This window comes from Artemia sp. Qi Xiang Cuo, chromosome 19, assembly GCF_049724085.1.
Source record: "Artemia sp. Qi Xiang Cuo chromosome 19, ASM4972408v1, whole genome shotgun sequence".
Taxonomy (NCBI): Eukaryota; Metazoa; Arthropoda; class Branchiopoda; order Anostraca; family Artemiidae; genus Artemia; species Artemia sp. Qi Xiang Cuo.
The window spans coordinates 59,686,552-59,712,469 of record NC_142812.1 but is presented as its reverse complement, the minus strand read 5'-3'; the positions used below and the strand labels follow the sequence as shown (position 1 = coordinate 59,712,469).

The 25,918-nt window shown below is 34.3% G+C and overlaps 1 protein-coding gene across 3 annotated transcripts in view; it reads right to left on the bottom strand.

Moving 5' to 3' along the window:
• The window catches only part of LOC148941067 (putative Na(+)/H(+) antiporter nhx-9), a 265,572-nt gene that overhangs the window by 136,996 nt on the left and 102,658 nt on the right, over positions 1 to 25,918 (bottom strand). For all 3 annotated transcript variants that reach the window (XM_089104941.1, XM_089104942.1, XM_089104943.1), the window contains exons 5-6: positions 17,131 to 17,387; positions 3,069 to 3,286 (exon numbers count right to left, since the gene is read on the bottom strand). In XM_089104941.1, coding sequence (XP_088961067.1) covers positions 3,069 to 3,286; positions 17,131 to 17,387 — 475 coding nt within the window. The remainder of the gene's footprint in view (positions 1 to 3,068; positions 3,287 to 17,130; positions 17,388 to 25,918) is intronic.

Genomic DNA, 25,918 nt, shown 5'->3' with positions numbered 1-25,918 from the left:
CAGCATTTTTGTACCTTCCGGCATGAGTGGGTGCACAATACAGAATCTGTCGCCCTGACTAAAAACTAAAACCCAACTTTATTAAAAAATCAAATGTTATTAATGAAATCAGATGCATTTTCAACGTGGATGTTCTTGTTTCTGAAAACTAAAACCCAACTATATTGCAAAATTAAATGTTATTAATAAAATCAGATGTATTTTAAACGTGGATTTTCTTCTTTTTGAAAACTAAAACCTGAGTTTATAAAAAAGTAAATATTATTAAATAAAATCAGATTTATTTTAAACGTGGATGTTCGTGTTCCTGAAAACTAAAACCAAACTTTATTACAAAATTAAATTTTATTAGTAAATTCAGATGTATTTTAAACGTGGGTGTTCTTGTTTCTGAAAACTAAAGCCCAACTTTATTTAAAAAATTAAATATTATTATTAATGAAATCAGATGTATTTTAAACGTGGATGTTCTTATTTCTGAAAACTAAAACCCTTTTTCCAAGTTCAAAAAATTCCAAGTAAAAAAAAAGAAGAAAATTACTATTGCAAACACTATATTTCTAATGGGAAAAGTTATGACTAACATATCTATACCATTCTCATTTTGTATTTCGAAAATATTAAATGTGATTTTTGTTTTGTTTTAAGTATACTTCATGGTCATTTTAAGACATGTAAAAGATCGAGTATCACTGGGAGAACCACGTAGTTTCTATGAGCAAGCATAGATTACCACTAATTACAGGCGAATAAAAAAAAAATAATAAAAAAAAAGTTGAATAATTTTCCAAGTCGATAAAATTCCAAGTCAGAAAAAAAGGAAAAAAAATGCAACCACAAACACTATTTTCTAATAGTAAAAGTCACTATTGGGGCCCTTGGAGGTTAGGGCAAGGACGAATAAAGCTGCCATATCATTGCCTGGATAATCTTGTCGTCAGTACAGGCTCGGCCAAGCATTCCAGATCCACTCCTCCATGCATGGAAGATGGCTGAAGGGGGAGTAGATGCGGTCGTCTCAAGCTGTAAAGAAGCATCAAGCCTGGAAGCTTACTGCAGATACAAAAGTGGAAGATATAGGAAAGACTAACTGCTCAAAAATGAAAGGATGCTGCAGCTTATGCTCCTGCCGTGGAATGAGGAGGGCATGCAGGGAGTCTGACCTTGCCCCATCTGAATTATCGGAAGAAGAAAATGAGGAATATTTTTGAAAGTTTTATTTGATACCTTTTAGTTTTAATTACAACAGGTCCCCAATCAGTTACTATTACCCAATTTTACGGGCAGGCCGAGTAATCAACTCCAGTGCGCCGACTGAATCCATCTGTGAAGCAGAATTCTTTCATGTAGTAAACAGATGTATAAATAAAATAAAATCAGATGTATTTTAAAAGTGGATGTTCTTGTTTCTGAAAACTAAAACCCAACTTTATTAAAAAATCAAATATTATTAATAAAATCAGATGTATTTTAAACGTGGATGTTCTTATTTCTGAAAACTAAAACCCAACTTTATTTAAAAAATGTAATATTATTATTAATGAAATAAGATGTATTTTAAACGTGGATGTTCTTATTTCAGAAAACTAAAACCCTTTTTCCAAGTCCAAAAAATTCCAAGTCAGAAAAAAAAGAAAATTACTATTACAAACACTATTTATCTAATGGAAAAAGTCATGACTAACATATCTATACCATTCTCATTTTGTATTTCGAAAATATTAAATGTGATTTTTTGTTTTAAGTATACTTCATGGTCATTTTAAGACATGTAAAAGAAAACCGCGTAGTGTCTATGAACAAGCATAGAGTACCACTAATACAGGCGAATAAAAAAAATAATAAAAAAAAAGTTGAATAATTTTCTAAGTCCATAAAATTCCAAGTCAGAAAAAAAGGAAAAAAAGTGCTACCACAAAATTATTTTCTAATAGTAAAAGTCACTATTGAGGCCCTTGGAGGTTGGGGCATGGACGACTAATTGCTGCCGCATCATTGCCTAAAATGTATACAGCTTTATTAATATTGACTTTATGTATATTCCCGATACTACGCAATATTTTATATTGCCCACACTCCTCATTTGAAAATTGTATATAATACCGACGTCACTTATACATTTAAAATTCCCACGTTAAATATATTCGGAAATTAAATAACTGTTCTCAAAACATCCCTCCAAAATAATAACAATACGTATATCTAAATGGAGTTACCAATCCCTCAGATTTATCCCTTAATTGATAAACAATTAATATTTCAAGCCTTTCTCTTTTTAAATAAGTATTCTTTGTGATATCTTTGTGCACGCAATAACTATGTGACATGTCCTTGCAAGAATCTTGTAACAAATTCCAGAAGAAACAATTTGATGTTCATCCAGCGTCACAGACTATTTTTAGATCTAATTCTCTTGTATGAGTATCTGTAATCTGACAATTGAATTCTAACTCCTCTCTCTCTAAAGTAGGTCAATTTCTTCTCTTGGTGTTCTGGATGGAGTCCAATTGTCTCCCACATTTGGTGTTCCATTCGGACCTTTACCCTTCTTACTACTGTCAGAATTCTCTTTTATTTGTGTTATTGCAAAAAATACAACTTTGATGAATATAATATAATTTTTTTAAGTATAATAAAGACATCTTTTCAACTTTTGTGGAATCTTTTATTTTATATTTTGTTTGTTTTTAAACGAATTCTAAACTATATATTTTCATGTGTATATGAATATTGTTACCTAATAAATGAAACATCAAAGAATATTTATTTTTCTTTCAATTATATCTATATGGAGTCGTCAAGAAACTTGCAATCATAAATAGGGTCGTGAATGAAAAAAAGTTTAGGAAGCCCTGGCTTATATAATTAGTTCTTCAATCTGACATCTATCTTTTGCTTCTTCTTCTTCATTTTAGGCTACTTTCCATATTGACCATTTTTCAAGCTTCTTATTCGATTACTTTTCATATACTTTTAAACATCAGAGCAAATAGCGGTGGAACTAAGGCCGCTATCGGTTTATTTCACTGCATATTCAAAAAAAAAAATAAAATCTATTCAGTACTTACCCACAGCTCTATAGACACAACAAAACAAAATGGTAAGCAAAATGAAGGCTGTATTCCAGGCATGTTGATCATTGACAGTTGACACACCAAGAAACATGAAAATAACAGTTTCAGATGACGAGCTGAGCATTTTCATTGCGTATTTGATTGTCGTATGCGACTTCTGAGATATGTTCGTTTCGACGTAATTCTTCATTGTGATACCGCAAAAAGTAATACTGAAAACAATAAAACAACGTAAAACTTCAGAAACACTGGAAAGGGGTTTCTGAGCCTGTAAGATAGTTGCTTTGTCTTTAAAAACATTACGTTTTTAAATAAAAGCTCTAAAACTTACCTTACTGTAAAACACCTCTTTCACTTATTTTTAATATTTAGTTTAAGGAACAGATCCGTGATCAATATCCTTTAGTACGTTGCAGTACTTTATCCGTCTCCTGCGTTCAGGGCCAGATTTAAAGCTTTGACACTTCTAAGCCCAAGCGTTTTTGCCGCTTCGTTTTTGCGAGATTTTTGGGGAAATCTCCGAAAAATCGGGAGTAGTGGATCAATGAACAGAACACAACTGATGAGCCAAAAGTAATGAAAAAAGAGAGGTGATACCAAACTCTCAGCTGCCAATTTCTAAGTGTTTCTAACAGTTTCTAAGTGGCCACGGAATTCCTATTGTCTTAAAATCTTTTTTCTGTGAATTGATAGTGCGGCGGTAGAGTGCTCTGGCATTTTGACGATAAATCACAAGAGTCCAGTTCTTGTTAAGAACAAAATCACTCAGGGATAATTTATTGCGCCCCCTGGCATTTGGCGCCCCTGGGCCCGGGCCTATTTGTAAACCATGGTCTGCCTGCGTTTTAATGTACCTGAAAAGACAAGTATGCTGCTCTTTTGGGTCAACCAAAGTCGGCAAGCTTTAGATGGCGTTGATGACTTTTTTGTTTTGACACGTGTCAATTTTCACTCTTACAAGTTGCAAATAATCTTTGCATTGACAACTCCATCATTTCATTCATGTCAGTAACATTTTTACCTAGGACACTCATATCAACTGCATAGCCTATGGTTAAGAGATTTATGTCTTCCCATTTGATAGGCTCAAATTTGTAGACCCAAATTTTCAAACATTCCAAGTGAAGTCCTTCAGACGAACATTTGAGGGGGATGCAGCCCTTCGACATCTGGAAGAAATCCAGGGAGATGCACGATATGCTTAATTCCCCCCAAAAAAATCCTCCCAATGAATACGGGGGATTTAACCTCTCAACCTAAGCAAAAGTTGCAGGGAGAGGCGCAATATGTTCAACCCCTCCCCCACGGACGGTCCTTCAGATGAATATGGGAAGATTTAACCCACCGACCTCAGAAACGGACCCAGGGAGAGGCGGACAATATAATTGACCCCCCCCCCAAGAAAAAAAAAACTAGATCGGTTTGTGTTTCGAAAAATTTACTTGGACTTGTTATTACTCAGAGACATCTCTGTCATCCAAGTCAGAAACAAATTATCAACAGAAAACAAGTTAATTTAGTTACTAGGTTGCACAGAAAATGAAGGCAAATATTGCAATACCAAGGATCACTTAAAAACAAAATAGCAATCTCTTCGACGCTACTAATTACCAAAGATTAATCAGTAACCCTGCATGGTAATAGCCAGGTATTGGCAGGGAGTGCGTTCTGAATTCGGGCGGTCGCTATGGTGGCTACAAGACCGGGCTTGTGAGCACGTATAGCCACCAATGTAATCAGCTAGGATTTGTGCTTTGTGCCCGGGCCTTACCAAGGTCACACCTATTGATAAAAAAATATGATTTATGAATGAACTATGTTCTTCGTTGAAAGTAACGCCACACATGCAGGGACGAAAACCCCCTCCCACCCCAAAAAATTAAATAAAATTTGGTTCATGCCAGCGCACCTCTACAACGAAGAAGAAAATTGCAAGAAATTGATTTGAAAAGCTTATATTACCATTAAATTGTTCCATAGCATTGTCTACTAATCTGCTGTAGCAGATAGTTGTCATATCTGCTGTCCGGTCCTTATTACAGACAAGAAAAAAAAAACTGTTCTTAGCATACATCTTTTCCAATTTCAAAAAATTATGCTAAATCTTTATTGTCTGTTCGTTTTTTCTTGTTTTAATGTGTGCGTGTTTTTTTTTCTTTGGTTATGTTTTTCCTTACTTTTCCAGAAATCCCGGTCGTAGAGTCTATTTTCTTTCATTGCTTAAATTTATTGTTATACTACTGAATAAATTTATTAATTTATGAATCAATTGTAAAAATTACAATTGAATGCTGAACGTTGTTCAGCCCACCGAAGTACGCACGTGTCACATTATTGGCGCTATAGTCGTGCGGTTTTTTATTTTTCTTTCCTTAATTTTTTTTTTAAAGTGTGACTATAATTTGGGTCGGGCATTGCGATAGATCAAAGCAAAATACTAACAAGATATTCAGCACAAAACCGGATAGGTTACATTTAGAAACTGGAGATGAAAATCAATGCTTTAAGGTCAGGCAATGTAAAATAACGCAAAGAAGCTAATTTGAAACTTGCCTAATCATGTGACCATGTCATGAGCTATGTACAATAAATAGGCTAGATACAAGTATTTATGGTTGAATTGTTTTCGCTTTTTTCATTAGCAAACACTCACTAAATGCGTCCCCCTACCTGGATGGACGAGTAGACGAGGGGGGGGAGGAGGAGGAGAAAGCGTGTAAAGAAACATAGTGTAAGAAAGCTCGTTCTTCGGATATCCGCTTTTAAAAACGGATTAACAACCAAATTGAAAATTCTAGCTTGACAGCTTTCTAAATTAGTTTTCAGACAAAATATTTAAACCCAGTCTTCAAAGTTGCGGTTAGGCTTATCTGTTCTTATTCCAGAATATCTTTGAACTATAGTTTACTATTTCTTAAAAATACACGAAAACGTTGGAATAGGATTGCTTCCAATTAAATTCACGTATGTTGATTAGAACTGAAACAAAGCTGAAATCGTAACAACAACACTGATCATAAGTGGGAGCGAAATATAGCAACAAAGAAGTCTTATAATGCTACTTCATTGCTTAGTATTAGTAGACAAAAATAGTGACGCAAAAAAGAAGTGAAATTCTGAAAGAAAGATAAAATTCTCAAAACTTTCTGGCTGGATTTTGAATTTAAAATTTAATTTTGATTTGAAGTAAAGAAATGATAAAATAAGGCAAAAAACAATCACTTAAAATGTTAAGCAGCTATTCAAAGGAGCTTTTTTCAAAAAAAGCTCCTTTGAATACTTACGTAGAAAAGAATACTCCTATCCGCAAAATTTTAGTCATTTTAAGTACAGTTTTTTCCGAAAAAAAAAGATTTTTTAACTGATTCGAAACAGAAAAGAACTATATTTCGTTCATGTGAATGTTTTTTTTCGTCGGGCACCGTGAAATCTAACTAACAAAGCGAAATTATCTTCCTGTCAGAGCCTAAATTTTAGAGCATCTCAATCCTGCTACACAAAACCAAACGAAAAAGATTATTTGTATACTAGTAAAATTTTAACACAAAACGTTCACTGACGAAATTTTTTCAGTGAACTCTTCCTAGAAAACGTCTAAAAACAAAGGCTCTTTTGAGCCTTTGTTCAGAAGAGGCTACTATTCCAATAGTAGAATCTTATCTGATTCGAAACTTGTGGTTTTTAACTATTATAAAATGCTTTTTTCTTGCAAGAGAAAAAAAAATTTCAAATAGGATTGAAAAAGAAATGAGACAAATTTCACCCAATATTAGGAATTTTATTTTCATCGGTTGACGTGAAATCTCATTAACAAAGCGAAATTCTCTTCCTGTCAGAGCCTAAATTATAGACCATCTCAATCTTGCTACACAAAACCAAACGAAAAAGATTATTTGTATACTAGTAAAATTTTAACACAAAACGTTCACTGAGGAAATTTTTTCAGTGAACTCTTCCTAGAAAACGTCTAAAAACAAAGGTTCTTTTGAGCCTTTGATCAAAAGAGGCTACTATTCCAATAGTAGAATCTTATCTGATTCGAAACTGGTGGTTTTTAACTATTATAAAATGCTTTTTTCTTGCAGGAGAAAAAAAAATTCAACTAGGATTAAAAAAGAAATGGGACAAATTTCACCCAATACGAGGACAATGTTTTTTCATCGGTCGATGTGAAATCTAACTAACAAAGCAAAATTCTCTTCCTGTCAGAGCCTAAATTTCAGAGCATCTCAATCCTGCTACACAAAACCAAACGAAAAAGATTATTTGTATACTAGTAAAATTTTAACACAAAACGTTCACTGAGGAAATTTTTTCAGTGAACTCTTCCTAGAAAACGACTAAAAACAAAGGCTCTTTTGAGCCTTTGTTCAAAAGAGGCTACTATTCCAATAGTAGAATCTTATCTGATTCGAAACTGGTGGTTTTTAGCTATTATAAAATGCTTTTTCTTGCAGGAGAAAAAAAAATTCAACTAGGATTAAAAAAGAAATGGGCCGAATTTCACCCAATATGAGGACATTTTTTTTTCATCGGTCGACGTGAAATCTAACTAACAAAGCGAAATTCTTTTCCTGTCAGAGCCTAAATTTTGGAACATCTCAATCCTGCTACACAAAACCAAACGAAAAAGATTATTTGTATACTAGTAAAATTTTAACACAAAACGTTCACTAAGGAAATTTTTTCAGTGAACTCTTCCTAGAAAATGTCTAAAAACAAAGGCTCTTTTGAGCCTTTGTTCAAAAGCGGCTACTATTCCAATAGTAGAATCTTATCTGATTCGAAACTGGTGGTTTTTAGCTATTATAAAATACTTTTTTCTTGCAGGAGAAAAAAAAAATTCAACTAGGATTAAAAAGAAATGGGCCGAATTTCACCCAATATGAGGACATTTTTTTTTTCATCTGTCGACGTGAAATCTAACTAACGAAGCGAAATTCTCTTCCTGTCAGAGCCTAAATTTCAGAGCATCTCAATCCTGCTACACAAAACCAAACGAAAAAGATTATTTGTATACTAGTAAAATTTTAACACAAAACTTTCACTGAGGAAATTTTTTCAGTGAACTCTTCCTAGAAAACGTCTAAAAACAAAGGCTCTTTTGAGCCTTTGTTCAAAAGAGGCTAGTATTCCAATAGTAGAATCTTATCTGATTCGAAACTGGTGGTTTTTAGCTATTATAAAATGCTTTTTTCTTGCAAGAAAAAAAAATTTCAACTAGGATTAAAAAAGAAATGGGCCGAATTTCACCCAATATGAGGACATTTTTTTTTCATCGGTCGACGTGAAATCTAACTAACAAAGCGAAATTCTCTTCCTGTCAGAGCCTAAATTTTAGAGCATCTCAATCCTGCTACACAAAACCAAACGAAAAAGATTATTTGTATACTAGTAAAATTTTAACACAAAACTTTCACTGAGGAAATTTTTTCAGTGAACTCTTCCTAGAAAACGTCTAAAAACAAAGGTTCTTTTGAGCCTTTGTTCAAAAGAGGCTACTATTCCAATAGTAGAATCTTATCTGATTCGAAACTTGTGGTTTTTAGCTATTGTAAAATGCTTTTTTCTTGCAGGAGAAAAGAAAAAATTCCAACTAGGATTGAAAAAGAAATGAGCCGAATTTCACCCCATATGAGGAATTTTTTTTTTCATCGGTCGACGTGAAATCTAACTAACGAAGCGAAATTCTCTTCCTGTCAGAGCCTAAATTTTAGACCATCTCAATTCTGCAACACAAAACCAAACGAAAAAGATTATATGTATACTAGTAAAATTTTAACACAAAACGTTCACTGAGGAAATTTTTTCAGTGAACTCTTCCTAGAAAACGTCTAAAAACAAAGGTTCTTTTGAGCCTTTGTTCAGAACAGGCTACTATTCCAATAGTAGAATCTTATCTGATTCGAAACTGGTGGTTTTTAGCTATTGTAAAATGCTTTTTTCTTGCAGGAAAAAAAAAATTTCAACTAGGATTAAAAAAGAAATGGGCCGAATTTCACCCAATATGAGGACATTTTATTTTCATCGGTCGACGTGAAATCTAACTAAGAAAGCGAAATTCTCTTCCTGTCAGAGCCTAAATTATAGACCATCTCAATCTTGCTACACAAAACCAAACGAAAAAGATTATTTGTATACTAGTAAAATTTTAACACAAAACGTTCACTGAGGAAATTTTTTCAGTGAACTCTTCCTAGAAAACGACTAAAAACAAAGGCTCTTTTGAGCCTTTGTTCAAAACATGCTACTATTGCAATAGTAGAATCTTATCTGATTCGAAACTTGTGGTTTTTAGCTATTATAAAATGCTTTTTTCTTGCAAAAGAAAAAAAAATTCAACTAGGATTAAAAAAGAAATGGGACAAATTTCACCCAATACGAGGACATTATTTTTTCATCGGTCGATGTGAAATCTAACTAACAAAGCGAAATTCTCTTCCTGTCAGAGCCTAAATTTCAGAGCATCTCAATCCTGCTACACAAAACCAAACGAAAAAGATTATTTGTATACTAGTAAAATTTTAACACAAAACGTTCACTGAGGAAATTTTTTCAGTGAACTGTTCCTAGAAAACGACTAAAAACAAAGGCTCTTTTGAGCCTTTGTTCAAAAGAGGCTACTATTCCAATAGTAGAATCTTATCTGATTCGAAACTGGTGGTTTTTAGCTATTATAAAATGCTTTTTCTTGCAGGAGAAAAAAACAAATTCAACTAGGATTAAAAAAGAAATGGGCCAAATTTCACCCAATATGAGGAAATTTTTTTTCATCGGTCGACGTGAAATCTAACTAACAAAGCAAAATTCTCTTCCTGTCAGAGCCAAAATTTTAGACCATCTCAATCCTGCTACATAAAAATAAACGAAAAAGATTATTTGTATACTAGTAAAATTTTAACACAAAACGTTCGCTGAGGAAATTTTTTCAGTGAACTCTTCCTAGAAAACATCTAAAAACAAAGGCTCTAAAGAGCCTTTGTTCAAAAGAGGCTATTATTCCAATAGTAGAATCTTATCTGATTCGAAACTGGTGGTTTTTAGCTATTATAAAATGCTTTTTTCTTGCAAGAGAAAAAAAAATTGAAATAGGATTAAAAAAGAAATGGGCCGAATTTCACCCAATATGAGGACTTTTTTTTCATCGGTCGACGTGAAATCTAACTAACAAAGCGAAATTCTCTTCCTGTCAGAGCCTAAATTTTAGAGCATCTCAATCCTGCTACAAAAAACCAAACGAAAAAGATTATTTGTATACTAGTAAAATTTTAACACAAAACGTTCACTGAGGAAATTTTTCTTGCTTTTTCTTACAGGAGAAAAAAACAAATTCAACTAGGATTAAAAAAGAAATGGGCCGAATTTCACCCAATATGAGGACATTTATTTTTCATCGGTCGACGTGATATCTAACTAACAAAGCAAAATTCTCTTCCTGTCAGAGCCTAAATTACAGAGCATCTCAATCTCGCTACAGAAAACCAAACGAAATAGATTATTTGTATACTAGTAAAATTTTAACACAAAACTTTCACTGAGGAAATTTTTTCAGTGAACTGTTCCTAGAAAACGACTAAAAACAAAGGTTCTTTTGAGCCTTTGTTCAAAAGAGGCTACTCTTCCAATAGTAGAATCTTATCTGATTCGAAACTGGTGGTTTTTAGCTATTATAAAATACTTTTTTCTTGCAGGAGAAAAAACAAAATTCCAACTAGGATTGAAAAAGAAATGAGCCGAATTTCACCCCATATGAGGACATTTTTTTTTTCATCGGTCGACGTGAAATCTAACTAACAAAGCGAAATTCTCTTCCTGTCAGAGCCTAAATTTTAGAGCATCTCAATCCTGCTACATAAAAATAAACGAAAAAGATTATTTGTATAGTAGTAAAATTTTAACACAAAACGTTCACTGAGGAAATTTTTTCAGTGAACTGTTCCTAGAAAACGACTAAAAACAAAGGCTCTTTTGAGCCTTTGTTCAAAAGAGGCCACTATTCCAATAGTAGAATCTTATCTGATTCGAAACTGGTGGTTTTTAACTATTATAAAATGCCTTTTTCTTGCAGTAGAAAAAAAAAATTCCAACTAGGATTAAAAAGGAATGGGCCGAATTTCAACCAATATGAGAACATTTTTTTCATCGGTCGACGTGAAATCCGATTAAAAAAGCGACCTTCTCTTCCTGAAAGAGTGTAACACTTAGACCCCCTCCCCTAATCATGAAACACCAAGCTGAACCAACAAAAAAAATATTTGGATATTGATTTAACATAAACATGATAAATATTAACGTATAAACAAATACCCAAACAATTGAAGACCTATCTAAAGAACACCAACAGTTGGCTAGATTCTTATCTTCGTATAAACTGGAAACTTCTAGTTTTTATAAACTCAATACTTTCGGCCGGAGAAATGAACTTTTAAAACTCTGATTCGAAACAGAAATAAACCAAATTGTGCCCCCCATAGAGAAGTTTTAACTTTTTTTTTGGGGGGGGGGGTGAAATCCAACAAACAGAATAAAATTATCTTCCTGTTAGAGCCTAACGTTTAGATAACCTTAATCCTGTAGCACCAAATCGAATCAAAAAATATATTTGTATATTAATGAGAAATAAAAAGTAATACCTAAAAAAATCTTTTCATGGTGATTCCAAATATATTCCAAATATATTTGTATATTAATGAGAAATAAAAAGCAATGCCTAAAAAAATCTTTCCATGGTGATTAATATATTCCAAATATATTTGTATATTAATGAGAAATAAAAAGTAATGCCTAAAAAAATCTTTTCATGGTGATTCCAAATATATTCAAAATATATTTGTATATTAATGAGAAATAAAAAGTAATGCCTAAAAAAATCTTTTCATGGTGATTCCAAATAGTTAGTGTACATTGAATTTAAAGTTACTAATTAAAAATTATTAGCATAAGCAAATTTATAGCATTAGAAAAAAGGAAAAACATCCCTTCAATAATGGGGTTTTTACGAAAATTACACCATCAGATTCAACACGTCCGATAAACCCCAAACCGTAGGTTTCAAGTCACTATACGTAAAAAAACAAAAGTTCAAATTTTTTTTCTTTTCAGAGGAAATTTCATCCACTCTTTGCACTTAAGTTGAGCTTGTGCTATATTGATAGCATTAATTTAAAAAAAATAAAAAATTAAACGAGAATTTTTTTCAAAGAAAAATAAAACCATACTGATACATAAAACAACAAAGTTAAAATTATGTAATAATTCAAGATTAGTACAAACATAAATTACTATAAATTAATAAATTAAGCCCTAAATGACAAAAATTAAAATAATTATATATTAAAATAATAAATATAAAATAATTAAAATCCTATTGAATGAACAGATGAAGAGATGAATCATGGCGAAAATTGTTTTCAATAGTTTTGTCTCCATAAAAGCACTAACCGGCCATGAAAAGTCTTTCAAAAAAAAAAAAAAAAAAAAAAAAAAAAAAAAAGTCAGGCTCATTTTAGGACATCACGAATCGACACAGCCATAATTAGCTTTAAATTTGGGTCTTTGTAGATTGGGTAATCAACAATTAGCTGGAACCCACGCGATATATTGTATAGGGAAGTTGCTTAAGAAACTAGTCAAACGGGTTTCTTTCAATAGACAATTGGATTGTAAACCGTGGTTTGTCATTGCGTTTACAACGTTTAAACTTTTGATTTTTGGGGTTTAGGGGGAAAACAGTATCTAGGTTAGGTTATGTATTTAATTTTTCTAGGTGAATACCCCCCCCTAGAAAATTAGGCTTTCCAAATTTGAGAATTATATTTGAGTTTTAATTTTTTATTTTCCGTAGGGGAAGGAATTTTGGTACTTGTGTATTATGTGCCACTCACTCAAGTTTAAGCTGTGTAAAATTCGAGAACACACCGTTTTTTTGTTAGTTTCTTCGTTACTTTAAAAATAAATTTCCACTATAGATTTTCACATTAGCGGGGGGGGGGGGGGGGGTATGCATAGCGGGTCTGCATGCAAAATGTGTTTGGTACAATTGTTCTGCAAATTAGATAGATGGACAAATAAGTGTATTTTAAAGCCAAATATACGGCCATGAACACAGTAAAATAACATAAATGAAAGGCATAAATAGCATAAACTTTGATTTGCGATCAAACAGTTCGTGGTAAACTGTAAGTAAGGAGCTCAATAGTAACCGAAACTCTAAAAAACGGAATTTTGATAAAAGTAGATACATCAAAAGAATTGCATTTGTATGCTGATTTCGAATATATAAGTTTCCTTAAGTTTTTTTTTCCCCATAGGAATTTACGAGCATGAAAATATTTGATCCATTGTTGAAAAAAGGAGAAAACACCCCCTAAGAGGCAGAAAATCTTACTGAAAGACAAACTACAACATTAAATATAACCGAAAACCCTACTTCAGAAGCTCTAAGCTCCTATCTACAAAAATGTGGAATTTTGTAAATTTTGCCGGAAGATCACGGAAGCATGTTTTTTTTTTTTTTTTTTTTTTTTTTTTTTCAACCAAATCATATAGAAAATTGGTTTGTGGAAAACTTGTTAGGGGTTACTCAGTCACAAATTAGAACTTATATTTTTCCTTATTATGGGTCAAAATCTATTGGCAGGCAGCCAACAATGGGGCAATAAACATTTTTTCCATGGTTTTCCCCTATTCTACTTTTTTTTTTCTTTGGTTTCTTTATAATTACTATATAGTCCCAAATTTCCAAGTGGGGGCCATGGCCCACCTGCCCCCTTTGCCGGTGCCCATGGCCTCGTCAAGCCAAAAATTAGTAGAAATAAATTCAAACAACTTTCTAAGAGTAAACCTATAATAAATCAACATGAGTACGTGAATTTAAACCAAAACGAACAGTAGTAACAACAAATAGGCAATTCAAACTTAAAATAGCAACAATTAACAGGAGTAGGGCTGACACCCCCCACACCTCCTCAGGAACATAAATAATAAAAAAGTCTTAAGACTATAAGAAATAGATATCAGAATATGTATAACAAACTGACAATACACGGTTATTATTATTTTTTTTTTTTAAAGTAAAGTGCAAATTCTTTTCTGGTCTGAAGAAGACATGGGTGTTGTCAGCCATACTTCTTTTACTTTTTGCTCGTTTTGAGTTTGACTAGGCTATCTATTGTAATTTCTGTTAGTTTTGGGTTTCATTTATTTGTTAATGGTGATTTGTGGTAGTTTTACACTTGGATGATAAGAAAAACAAACTCCTAGAATTTGACAAGGCTTCCTTCCGTAAAAACTTAAACAATGTAGAGTGGTCGTAAAAACTTAAACAATGTAGTAAAAACTTAAACAATGTTAAGTTTTAAAAACTTAAACAATGTAGAGTCCCAAAGTCGACTAGCCTTTCAAAGGACAGCCAAACCTTCTTAAACTTTTTGGTGCCATTTGTTTTAGCTTAATTTTGATGATTGTTTGCCTAAATTTTTTGGCCAAAAATTGCAAAAGTTCATATGGAAGTCTTTTCAACAAAAATGGATTTGAGTTTGCTTTTTTTTTCTAAGTTTTTAAGACACTTCTGGTGTGTAAATTTCTCCTTTTCCCGTTCCTTAGTACTTTTCAACGTTTCAAATTTAGAAACCTTATTTTCCACAGGGGGGGGGGATATTTTCCGCGAGGGTATTTTCCAAGGAGGGGCTATTTTCCGCAGGGGTTACTTTCCGTGGAGGGGGGGCATTTTCCAGGGGATTAAACACACCCCCCCCCATTCACTATATTCATTTATGTCATTTTGCTGTGTTCATGGCCGTATATTTGGCTTTAAAATACACTTATTTATCTATCTATCTAATATGCAGAATAATTGTTCCAAACAAATTTTGCATGCAGACCCATTATGCTCACCCCCCCCCCCTAATGTGCAAATCTATAGCGCAAATTTATTTCTAAAGTAAGGAAGAAACTAAAAAAAAAAAAACGGTGTGTTTTCGAATTTTACACAGCGTAAACTTGAGTGAGTGGCGCATAATACACAAGTACCTAAATTCCTCCCTCCTACGGAAAATAAAAAAAAACTCAAATAAAATTCTTAAATTTAGAAAGCCTTATTTTCCACGGGGGGGGGGTATTTTCCGGTGGAGGTATTCGCCGGGGGGGGGGGTAAACGCCGGCCACCGTATTTAATATTTGCTATGCTTTACCCCCCCCCCCTAATGTGCAAATATAAAGCCCAAATTTGTTTTTAAACTATTATATTTTCGTCATATTTTGTTTTATTTCATTAGCACTAACCAAAATTGACTTCTCACGTGGGTTCCAGCTAATTGACAAGTACCGTCAAATGTATTTGCTTTGTTTAGACAAAATCATTTCTCAATACTTATCGTATTGCTTTTTTTGAGTAATTAAGAGATAGAAATGATAGAGATAGATAGAGATAGATAGATGGCACCGCGAGATAGAAATAAGTTCAGTTTTGCATCACAATAAAATAAAATTGCCATAGCTTGAACATATTTTATTTTAGCACCGTCGGAAAATTTTGTATATGTTATTTAAGCAAAGCTAATTTAAAGCATATTTCGAGAACAAGTCACATATGGCCATAAGCACAATTTACTATGTTGTATGATAGATTATATGATAGACACAGAAAAATATTGCGCCTTTCTAACCTTTCGCTAAATAATGTTATAATTCCGAATTCCCCAAATTCTTTATTTTCTGACATCACGGTTTCAAACCTTTTCCCCAAAAATTTTGACAACCTTTTTTCCAAATTTTTGTCTTTCATAAGGGTCTTCTTGTTCCTGTCTACCATGTAACTCAAGAGCCGAACAGTTGGTTTTACAATCTAAGTTCGGAAAAAAAATTCGGGCCTTTTTAGCCCCCTCCCCCAAATAAAATATTTGGTCCTCTCAACCTAAAGAACAATCCTTGAAATTTTAGAGTCAATCGTACACCAAGATCAAACATGCCCCCATCCTCTTTTCCATTTTAAACATCTCTGTAAACAATTAGCAATTTGTACTGTTTGCAACCCTTCCCACGGGGGCTTTTGGGGTCATGGGGTCTGGTCAACCCCAAAGGCATATTTAATACGCATTTTGCGTATTTGGAACAAAATGGCCACCCTCCCAAAAAGTTGATAGGACGTCTTGAATGGTCACTAGGGGAGGGGAAAGTAGCATAAAAAGGCATTGAAGGAGGGTCAGTCGCCTCGAAAGCATATGGCTCTTTACTAAGGAACTGCTGGAGTGATGACTCTGATCACTAGCATCTATATATTAAAACTTTAGCGGAAAGAGCAGAGACCTTTGGGAACCTTAGGGAGGCAAATGTCTAGGATAATTTATGTGTGTTTTAAGTATTTGAAAAAAAAAAAAAATTACTTTATTCCTGCCAGACCAAACTATGAAAAATTGGCTACTTTCACCAAAATTACGTAAAGGTGAAAAATGATAGTATTAAAATTGTTTTTTTTTTAGAATTTTTTTTTATCGGATGGCGTGAAATTCAGGTGTCGAAACAGAATTTAAATTATATTAAATCCTAATCTTAAGCAAATCTCATTCCTTCAAGATTAAACCGAACTAAGAAGCTAGGCCAAAATTCCGACCTTACGGCCTTACTCCAAAATTCCGACCTTACGGCCTTACTCCAAAATTCATGGCAAATACAAAACGAGGCTCAGCTCAATCAGATGAATAAACTCAAACCAAATAAAGCTTCGGCAGTATGAAGATTTTCTTTTTCCAGCGAAACGAAACCCGGAGAAAAATGTCCCTCTTGTTATAGCTTAACTTGAATTTTATTGCTGCAAGTATGAAGCGGATCAAAAAAGTTGGGCCGCTTATGCACAAATTTTGAAAATATGAAACATTTCAGCATTCAGATAGACCAAATAGTTTACAGTAAATATATAGGCTCAATCGGGCGAACTAACTGGAACAACGAACCAAGTTTTACCCGTAGGAAGAGATATTTTGTCGGGCAAAGTGAAATCCAACTTCCGAAGAAAAATTCCTTTCCTGTTAGAGCCGAATAAAAAAGTTAGGCTACTTACGCCAAGATTCCAGAGAGATGAAAAATTTCAGCATTCAAATAGGCCAGATAGCTCATAACAAATATGAAAACAGGCTCAATGACTCGAACGTGGTTAGTGAATCGAGTAACAAATGCTGTAAGGAATCCCCAAATTATTCCAATAATTGTGCCACCGACTGCCACAACGAAGAAGGAGGCCACACCAGCCAAAAGATCAGTATACTTGATGTTCTCAATACCCATGGCTGTATATGAATCAAACATATTGTAAAGAACCTAAAAAGTGTAAAGAATTTAAGGAATACATCAGAAGAATTTCACATTATATAATTGGTATAGGTGTCAGTAACAACCATTTAATAATTGATCCGAAGCTCTCATGTTAAACTGAAATCCTAGGCAGTAAAATCGCGCTGCCTAAGCAAAGAATGATGTTGGCACAATGTATTATTCATTATTTTTTTTTCCTTTAGACCAGGGGATTTCGAATCGAAGGAGTTGTCGTAGAAACTTCGAAAAGGGCTCATTTGATTGGATATTGGAATAGCTTGTGCCCTTTTTAATAGTCGAAAGTAGTTGGAAGGCAACTAACACCCCTTCTACGCCCACCATTTCCCCAAACACATCCAATAAAAATTTTGAGACGGCCATTTTGTTCAGCGTAGTTGATTTCTATATAGAAATTATGTTTTTGAGGAGGACACTTCCCCACAGCCCTCAGGGCAAGGGTTGTAAGCTATGCCCTGGGGGCATATAATGATTTCTTATAGAAAGAGATGTCGTAGGAAACTTCAAAAAAGGATCAGTCGATTGGAAATTGAAAAGGCTAGTGCCCTTTATAATAGTTGAAAGTGATTGGAGGGCAACTAACCTTCGTCTCAAGCCAAACATTTCTCCAAATGTTTCCAATCAAAATTTTGAGATACCCATTTTGTTCAACGTAGTTGAGAGTTCTGGAAAATTAGGTCTTTGAGGATGACACCCCCCCCCCAGAGCCCTCGGGGCAAGAGTTGTAAATAATTTCTGAGACCAAACTGGCTAATCATGATAAAACAAAATCGCAAAGAAAGGAAGAAAACGAGGACAATTAACAGACAGTGAAAAGCCAAAAAACAGCCAATTAACAGGCCGACTGGAAATTGAAATGGCTAGTGCCCTTTTTAATAGTCGAAAGTGATTGAAAGGCAACTAACACCCCTTCCACGCCCACCATGTCCCCAAACACATCCAATCAAAATTTTAAGATAGCCATTTTGTTCAACGCAGTTGAAAGTTCAGAAAATTATACCTTTGGGCAGGAAACTCCCCCCAAAGTCTTCAGGGCAAGGGTTATAGGATATACCCTGGGGACATATAAGGTTTTTATTGAAAGTATTGTCGTAGAAACTTGAAAAAGGGCTCATTCGATTGTAAATTCAAAGGGCTAGTACCCTTTTAATAGGCCAAAGGGATTGGAGGGCAACTAACCCCCCTCTCATGCCCACCTTTTCCCCAAACACATATAATCAAAATTTTTAGATTGCCATTTTATTCAACGTAGTTGAAAGTTTTTGAAATTAGGTCTTTAAGGATGGCACCCCCCCCATCCCAACAGTCCTCAGGACAAAGGTTGTAAGTTATGCCCTGGGGGCATATAAGGAACGATGTTGGCACAATGAATTATTTTTTCCCTTTAAACCAGGGCACTACGTATCGAAGGAGTTGTCGTAGAAACTTTGAAAAGGGCTCATTCGATTGGAAATTGTAATGGCTAGTACACTTTTTAATAGTCAACAGTGATTGGAAGGCAACTAACACCCCTTCCACGCCCACCATTTCCCCAAACACATCCAATCAAAGTTTGAGATGGCCATTTTGTTCAGCGTAGTTGATTTCCAGATGGATATTAAGTTTTTGAGGAGGACATTCCCCCCACAGCCCTCAGGGCAAGGGTAGTAAGTTATGCCCTGGGGGCATAAAAGGTTTTTTTTTATAGAAAGCTTTGTAGCAAAAACTTCAAGAAGGGCTCATTTGATTGGAAATTCAGAGGGCTAGTGCCCTTTTTAATAGTCGAATGTGATTGGAGGGCAATTAACCCCCCTCTCACGCCCACCTTTTCCCCAACCACATACAATAAAAAAATTTGAGATAGCCATTTTTTTCAACATAGTTGAAAGTTCTGAAAATTAGGTGTTTGAGGATGACCCCCCCCCCCACAGCCCTCAAGGCAAGGGTTGTAAGTTATGCCCTGGGGTCATATAATGTTCTTATAGAAAGCGTTGTCGTAGAAACTTAAAAAAGGTCATTTGATTGAAAATTGAAATGGCTAGTACCCTTTTTAATAGTCGAAAGCGTTTGGAAGGTAACTAACAACCCTTCCACACCCACCATTTATCCAGACACATCCAATCAAATTTTTAAGATAGCCATTTTGTTCAAAGTAGTTAAAAGCCCCGGAAATTTTATCTTTGAGGATGAAACTCCCCCACAGCCCTCAGGGTAAGGGTTGTAAGTTATGCCCTGGGGGCATATGAACTTTTTATTGAAAGCTGTGTCGTAGAAACTTGAAAAAGGGCTCATTCGAATGGAAATTCAAAGGGCTAGTGCCCTTTTTAATAGTCAAAAGTGATTGGAGGGCAACTAACCCCCCTCTCACGCCAACCTTTTCCTCAAACACATCCAATCAAAAATTTTAGATAACCATTTTTTTCAACGCAGTTAAAAGTTTTAGAAATTAGGTCTTTAAGGATGATAACTTCCTCAGAGCCCTCAGGGCAAGGGTTGTAAGTTATACCCAGGGGGCATATAAGGTTTTTATAGATAGCGATGTTGTAAAAACTTCAAAAAGGGCTCATTCAATTGGAAATTAGAAGGGCTTGTGCCCTTTTTCAGTTGAAAGTGATTGGAGAATAACCAACACCCCTCTGACACCCACAATTTTCCCAAACACATCCATTCAAAATTTTGAGATAGCCATTTTGTTCGAAGTAGTTAAAAAGTCTGGAAATTGTGTTTTTGAGGATGACACTCCCCCTAGAGCCCTCAGGGCAAGGGTTGGAAATAATGCCCTGGATAGACCTTGGCGCCGCGCCAGCGGATCGACCGAACGCCACCAACGAGAGGCCCGGTTGAACGCCACCGACGCGCCACCGCCAGCAGAGGCGACGGCGTTCGGCTGACTTTGAAGTAATTGTCCGGCAACTCTTTATTGCGTCAACCGCAAAGTCGGAGCTTTTCTTTTTCGTGTGATTTAGTATTTCGATTTTCCTGATTAGAAATCAAGCAGGGCTTGCACTATCCCCGAATTTTCGGGTATTTCCCCGAAAATCTATGCGTCACCCCGAAAAAAACTTGGTTCCCCGAATCTCCGGAAATCACCCAATCACGGTGACACTCCTAGCGATTTATCACCATTGACTTTCCCTGCCAAATATTACTTGGCATACCATAATTCTTCACTACTCTCTTGTTCGCTAATTTTCGTCTCTTTTGTTACTTTGCATAAAGACCAGACAGATGCAATTGCAATATACTTAGTTCTTCATATGTTGGCAAAATAAGTATCGTCTTTATGAAATGAGATTAAATCATTTCGAATGCAGTTTCCCCATCGTTATTTCTTACATCATTTGTAGTCAACAATTTTATTTTTAAATTGAATAGAACGCATTCACTCATGGGCGTAGGCAGCATATTGTCTAGGGGGGCAGTCGATAGTGTGATGGAGGGCCTTTTATCAACTGCTTTTCCAACCAGCTGCTTTTTCAGCCATATCTAATGTTAATTTGAAGGTCTAGGGGGGGGGCAGCTGCCCCCCCCTGCGCCCATGCATTCACTACTATACAGCTTCAGTTGGATTTTGAAATTGATAGTCGACAGATTGTTTCTACAGCTGAATCGAAAGTTTGCAGAATTTTGTTTTCTTTTGCTGTTTTCAGATAAGATTTTCTTAATGCTTAATACACAATTGTTGAACACCTGATAGATTAAAGAAAATCAAATCTTCTTTATGAAAAAATTACCTCCCCCCCCCAAAAAAAATAAAAACCGTCTATTGACACAAAACTTAGCTATAGACTAAGCTATGTACAAGGATGGGGAATTAGAGATGGAAACGGAAGTTAGCCCAACAATATGATTCATAGAAATTGTAAATTATTGCTTATAGTGGGGGTGATAAGGGCCTATCATTTGAAAATGATAATACCTGACTTTTTTTTAATTAAAAGCAGGGATGCCAAAAGATATATTTTTTTTTCATTTAAAGTTGAGACCGAAGAAAATTGTATCAAATTCCCTGGAAAACCATTGAAATGTTTGAGACCCAGGCCCCCAATTGGGACTTGTTCATTGTCTTGGGTATTTTACGATTTCTCATAGGCTACTGATCTAATTTGGCTTTTGTATGTGCTCCTTTTTAATTAGATTCTTTGGATCTTATTGAATGCCACGGCAAATCTATGACTAGTTTTCCAATATTTTGAGGTATATCTGAATAATTTTGAAATTTTTGTTGTCATTGTACCCCTTTACTCATACCCTCGATTTTTTTTTTCAAGGAACACTAAGCTGTTTAACGTTATTTCGCGTGTTTGTTTGAGCCATATAGTGACCTAGTTAATTATTAAGTAAATTGTTTTTTTTTAATGTAAAGCTGAGACGGTATCCTATCAAGGTGGTATCCAGAGGGTGGGGGGGGGGAGGATGGGAGCTATCATATTTAAATGATAATACCCCGATTTTTTTTCAATGCAGGGATGCCAAAAAGTTATTTTTTTAAATTTAAAGCAGAGACGGTATACTATCAAGATAGTATCCAGAGGGGGGGGGCATAGGGAGTGATTATATTTAAGTTATAGTACCTTGCTTTTTTTTATTGAAAGCAGGGATGGCAAAAAGTTATTTTTTAATTTAAAATAGAAACGGTATTCTATCAAGGTGGTATCCAGAGGGGGAGGGGGGGGGGTTTGGGAGGTATATTTAAATAATATCCCGAATTTATTTTTATTGACAGCAGGGATGGCGAAAAGTTAATTATTTTTTTTAAATTTAAAGCAGAGAGGGTATCCTATCATGGTGGTATTCAGAGGGAGGGGAGGTAGGGAGCTCTCATATTTAAATAATAATACCTCGATTTTTTTGAAAGCAGGGATGCCAATAAGCTATTTTTTTTTAATTTAAAGAAGAGACGGTATCCCATGAAGAAGGTATCCAGAGGGGGGGATATAGGGAGTTATTATATTATACTGATAGTACCTTGAATTTTTTTATTGAAAGCAGGGATGCCAAAATGTTATTTTTTTAAATTTAAAGTAGATATGGTATTCCATCAAGGTGGTATCCAGAGAGGGGGGGGGGGGTAGGGAGGTATTAAATTTAAATAATAATATCTCATGTTTATTAACTTTTTAAAGCAGGGATGCCAAAAAGTAAACTGTTTTTTAAATTTAAAGCAGAGACGGTATCCTGTCAAGGTGGTATCCAGAGCGAGGGGGAGGGGTAGGGAAGTCTTATCTTTAAATGGTAATATCTTTAATTTTTTTTATTGAAAGCAAGGATGCCAAAAAATTAATTTTTTTTTAATTTAAAGCAAAAACGGATCTTATAGAACATTTTATGAGTAGTGATGTATCAATGAAAGGTACAAGACAGGTAGGGAATTACAGAATCAATGAAAGGTACAAGACAGGTAGAGAATTACAGTATCAATTAAAGGTACAAGACAGGTAGGAAATTACTGTATCAATTAAAGGTACAAGACAGGTAGGAAATTACTGTATCAATTAAAGGAAGAGGGGTGGTAGGAGATTACTGTATTAATGATAGAGAGAGGGCAGGTAGGACATTACTGTATCGATTAAAGAGACAATATATGTATATGGATGTTTTATGTTTACGGATTTTTATTGTTCGTTGTATTGGTGTTATATTTGATGTTTTATTGTATGGGAGCCTGATTGATATTACAGAGATGGTTTTTGATATATGGTTGAATATGTGTGTTACTTTATGATTGATTATACGTATTGTTATATGGTTGGTGTTTTATTTACTGTTTTTTTTGTATGGATGTTTTATTGTATGGATATAAAGTTTTTAATAGTTTTCAGGCTGTTTGGATGTTTTAATGTTAGACATGATTCTTCATTGTATTATGATTATAGGAGTTGACGCTTTTACTCTGACATTGAGTGTGGATATAAAAAGACCAATAGCGAGTTAGTATCTCAGTCAATAAGTTGAATTTGATTAGTTTACATTATTTCAAATTGGAGAAATGAACGTTCAAATATTGTGGAAATGAGTAGTTTCACACTGTTACACCTCGAAGGAGCTGACAGTGATGTTGTCAAGACAAGGGCTCCAAATGTAGCAGTTGAAATTGGAAAGGATTCCTAACTAACATTTGAGTGGGATGAGATGTTTGGCAGATACGTTATATCATTGGGGTAAATTTGCCGCAAAAGTGAATGTAATGTATTTATCGCGACTACAACATGGGTTGAATGCCATTATGAAGCAAATTGAGGAAAATGGATTGACTCACCTAACGCAAAGAGTGAAAATATATTCTTTTATTACATTTCTGTCAATAAAAATGTTTTTTTTTATAATACTTTTTTTTATTAGAAAATCTTGATAATCGTTTACTCCATTTTCTCTCTCTCTCTCTCTAGTGGAGGTGACCAAGAGATACCAAGATTGTGCAACAAATAAAAACGTGCAATTGCTATTTTAGTCTGTAGTTGGTAGTGGGAATATCAAGAACGAAAATGATTGGATTTGAGAAACAGAAGATCTTACGGAATCTAGTAAAATTAGAAAAATATTTTGTGTTAGATGATGACTTTCTGGAATTATCTCTTCAACGGAAAATATTTTCAGTAGAAATGCATAACAGTATAATGGGAACTGATTCCCCATCTTTGGACTATTGTATGAAGCTTATGCGTTGTGAATCAAATGCATTTACTCAATGTATTGATATATTAATTGAAACGAAGCAAAATCACATTTTTTATTTGCTTTTAACCACTACCTAGAAATTCATTCTTTAAAACAATAGTAAATAAGTTTTTGTGACGATACTCGATTAATTCTCCTCCTCCTCCTCCTAGCAGACAATGTTTTTTTTTATTCTGAGTCAGTTTCTTTCTCGCAGTGAAACAGACAACATCAAAAAAATTAATCATACATGTTCACTATGTTTATATACAATGGGCAGCTGGTCATCATGTGAGAACTGTACTACATTTGATGACTATAATGAAAAGTGTAGATTATGCAATCCGTGTAAATTGCATAATGGATATGCAGCACAAATTAAGGACTGTAATACTTGTCTTGAAGAGACTTGTGACTCTCATCCTAATGGATATCTATGCTCGAATTGTCATTATGATAAGTGTGACCAATGGGAAAAAACATACCCTGGTATGGTTGGAAAAAACCCTAAACGTGACTTCAGTTTATTTCTAAGGGATTGGTATCGTCGTGGATTTAAAATGTATTGGGAAGAAGAATTTGGAGCACGTTTCAATTGCAAAAACATGTAAAGAGTATGGTTCCTGCGTCATCATTGTGAGGACAATGCTAGTAATGATTATAAACCTAGCGATTTTTATTTGGCTGTGACAAAAAGTGATTCTTCATATGAGAATATTGTGTGCGACATTACTTCAAATAAATAGATAGAAACAGGTGAATTTTGCAATATGAGTCATAATAGTATCATTGACTTCATAAGAAGATTTAATAAAAATGAAGTTACAATATGTTGTGGAAAATGTGACTCTGGCTTTACAAACCAGGATCAGTACAAGTTGAATCCCAATGATCTGCCACCACTAATCGTTGTCGACGACGACTACGATGACAATCTAAATGACTATGAAGAAGAAGAAGAAGAAATCTAAACAATAAAGACAAAAGACCTTTTTTTTATAGTGCATATATATTTTATTAATAAAAAAATTCACATATATTTTTAAAACACTTTATTCCTAGAACAATGAAATCAATACTATACAGGTCTGAGAGGGTATCTCTTACTAGAAAACCATTCAAACGAAGACCGTGTACATATGTGTTGATAAATTCACTGAAAGCATAATCACAAAATTGAAAAATGATATAAAGTAATAGATAAGAACCGTAGTCTTTTGTTGATAAATCTTGTACTCGCATCTGATTTTGAATAATTATTTTCCCACTTCCTTCAAGGTAGTTTTTGATGTGTGATGTGTAGAATGCATATGGTAGACCAAGAGGATCAAAAAATTCTATATTCTTCGCTGTTTGAAAGATACATAGCCAATGATCCGTCTGCAGAGTCGATGGACTACATTTAACAATGATAATGGTTTTTTTAACAGTATGAATATAATCAAGGAAATCTGAGGGTATACAATAGGATTTGTATTTGGACATAAAAGGATCCATGTTAAATACCTCGATTATTTGATTGGTTTTCATGGTGCCAAGTCTAATAGAACACTACCATCGGGGGTAATTTCCCAATAGGTTTCAAGTTGATTGAGTGAGATTATTGTTACACTTTCTATCAATGGTTTGTCAAAGTTACACTCTAAACGTACAGTACCCGTTCGGACAATACTCATATCTTGAGTACCAGACAAGTCCAAAACAAAGATACCATGACTTTTTGCGAACATTGAATCGGTAATACCATTTTCATATAGTTGAGAATCTCGATATAGGGATTGCATTGTCAATTCATATAGGGTCCTATAGGGTTTATCAAAGGACAAATTGTAGAGAGGAATTCCATTTACTTTACATACAAGCGAGGAAAGTCCAAATAGTTC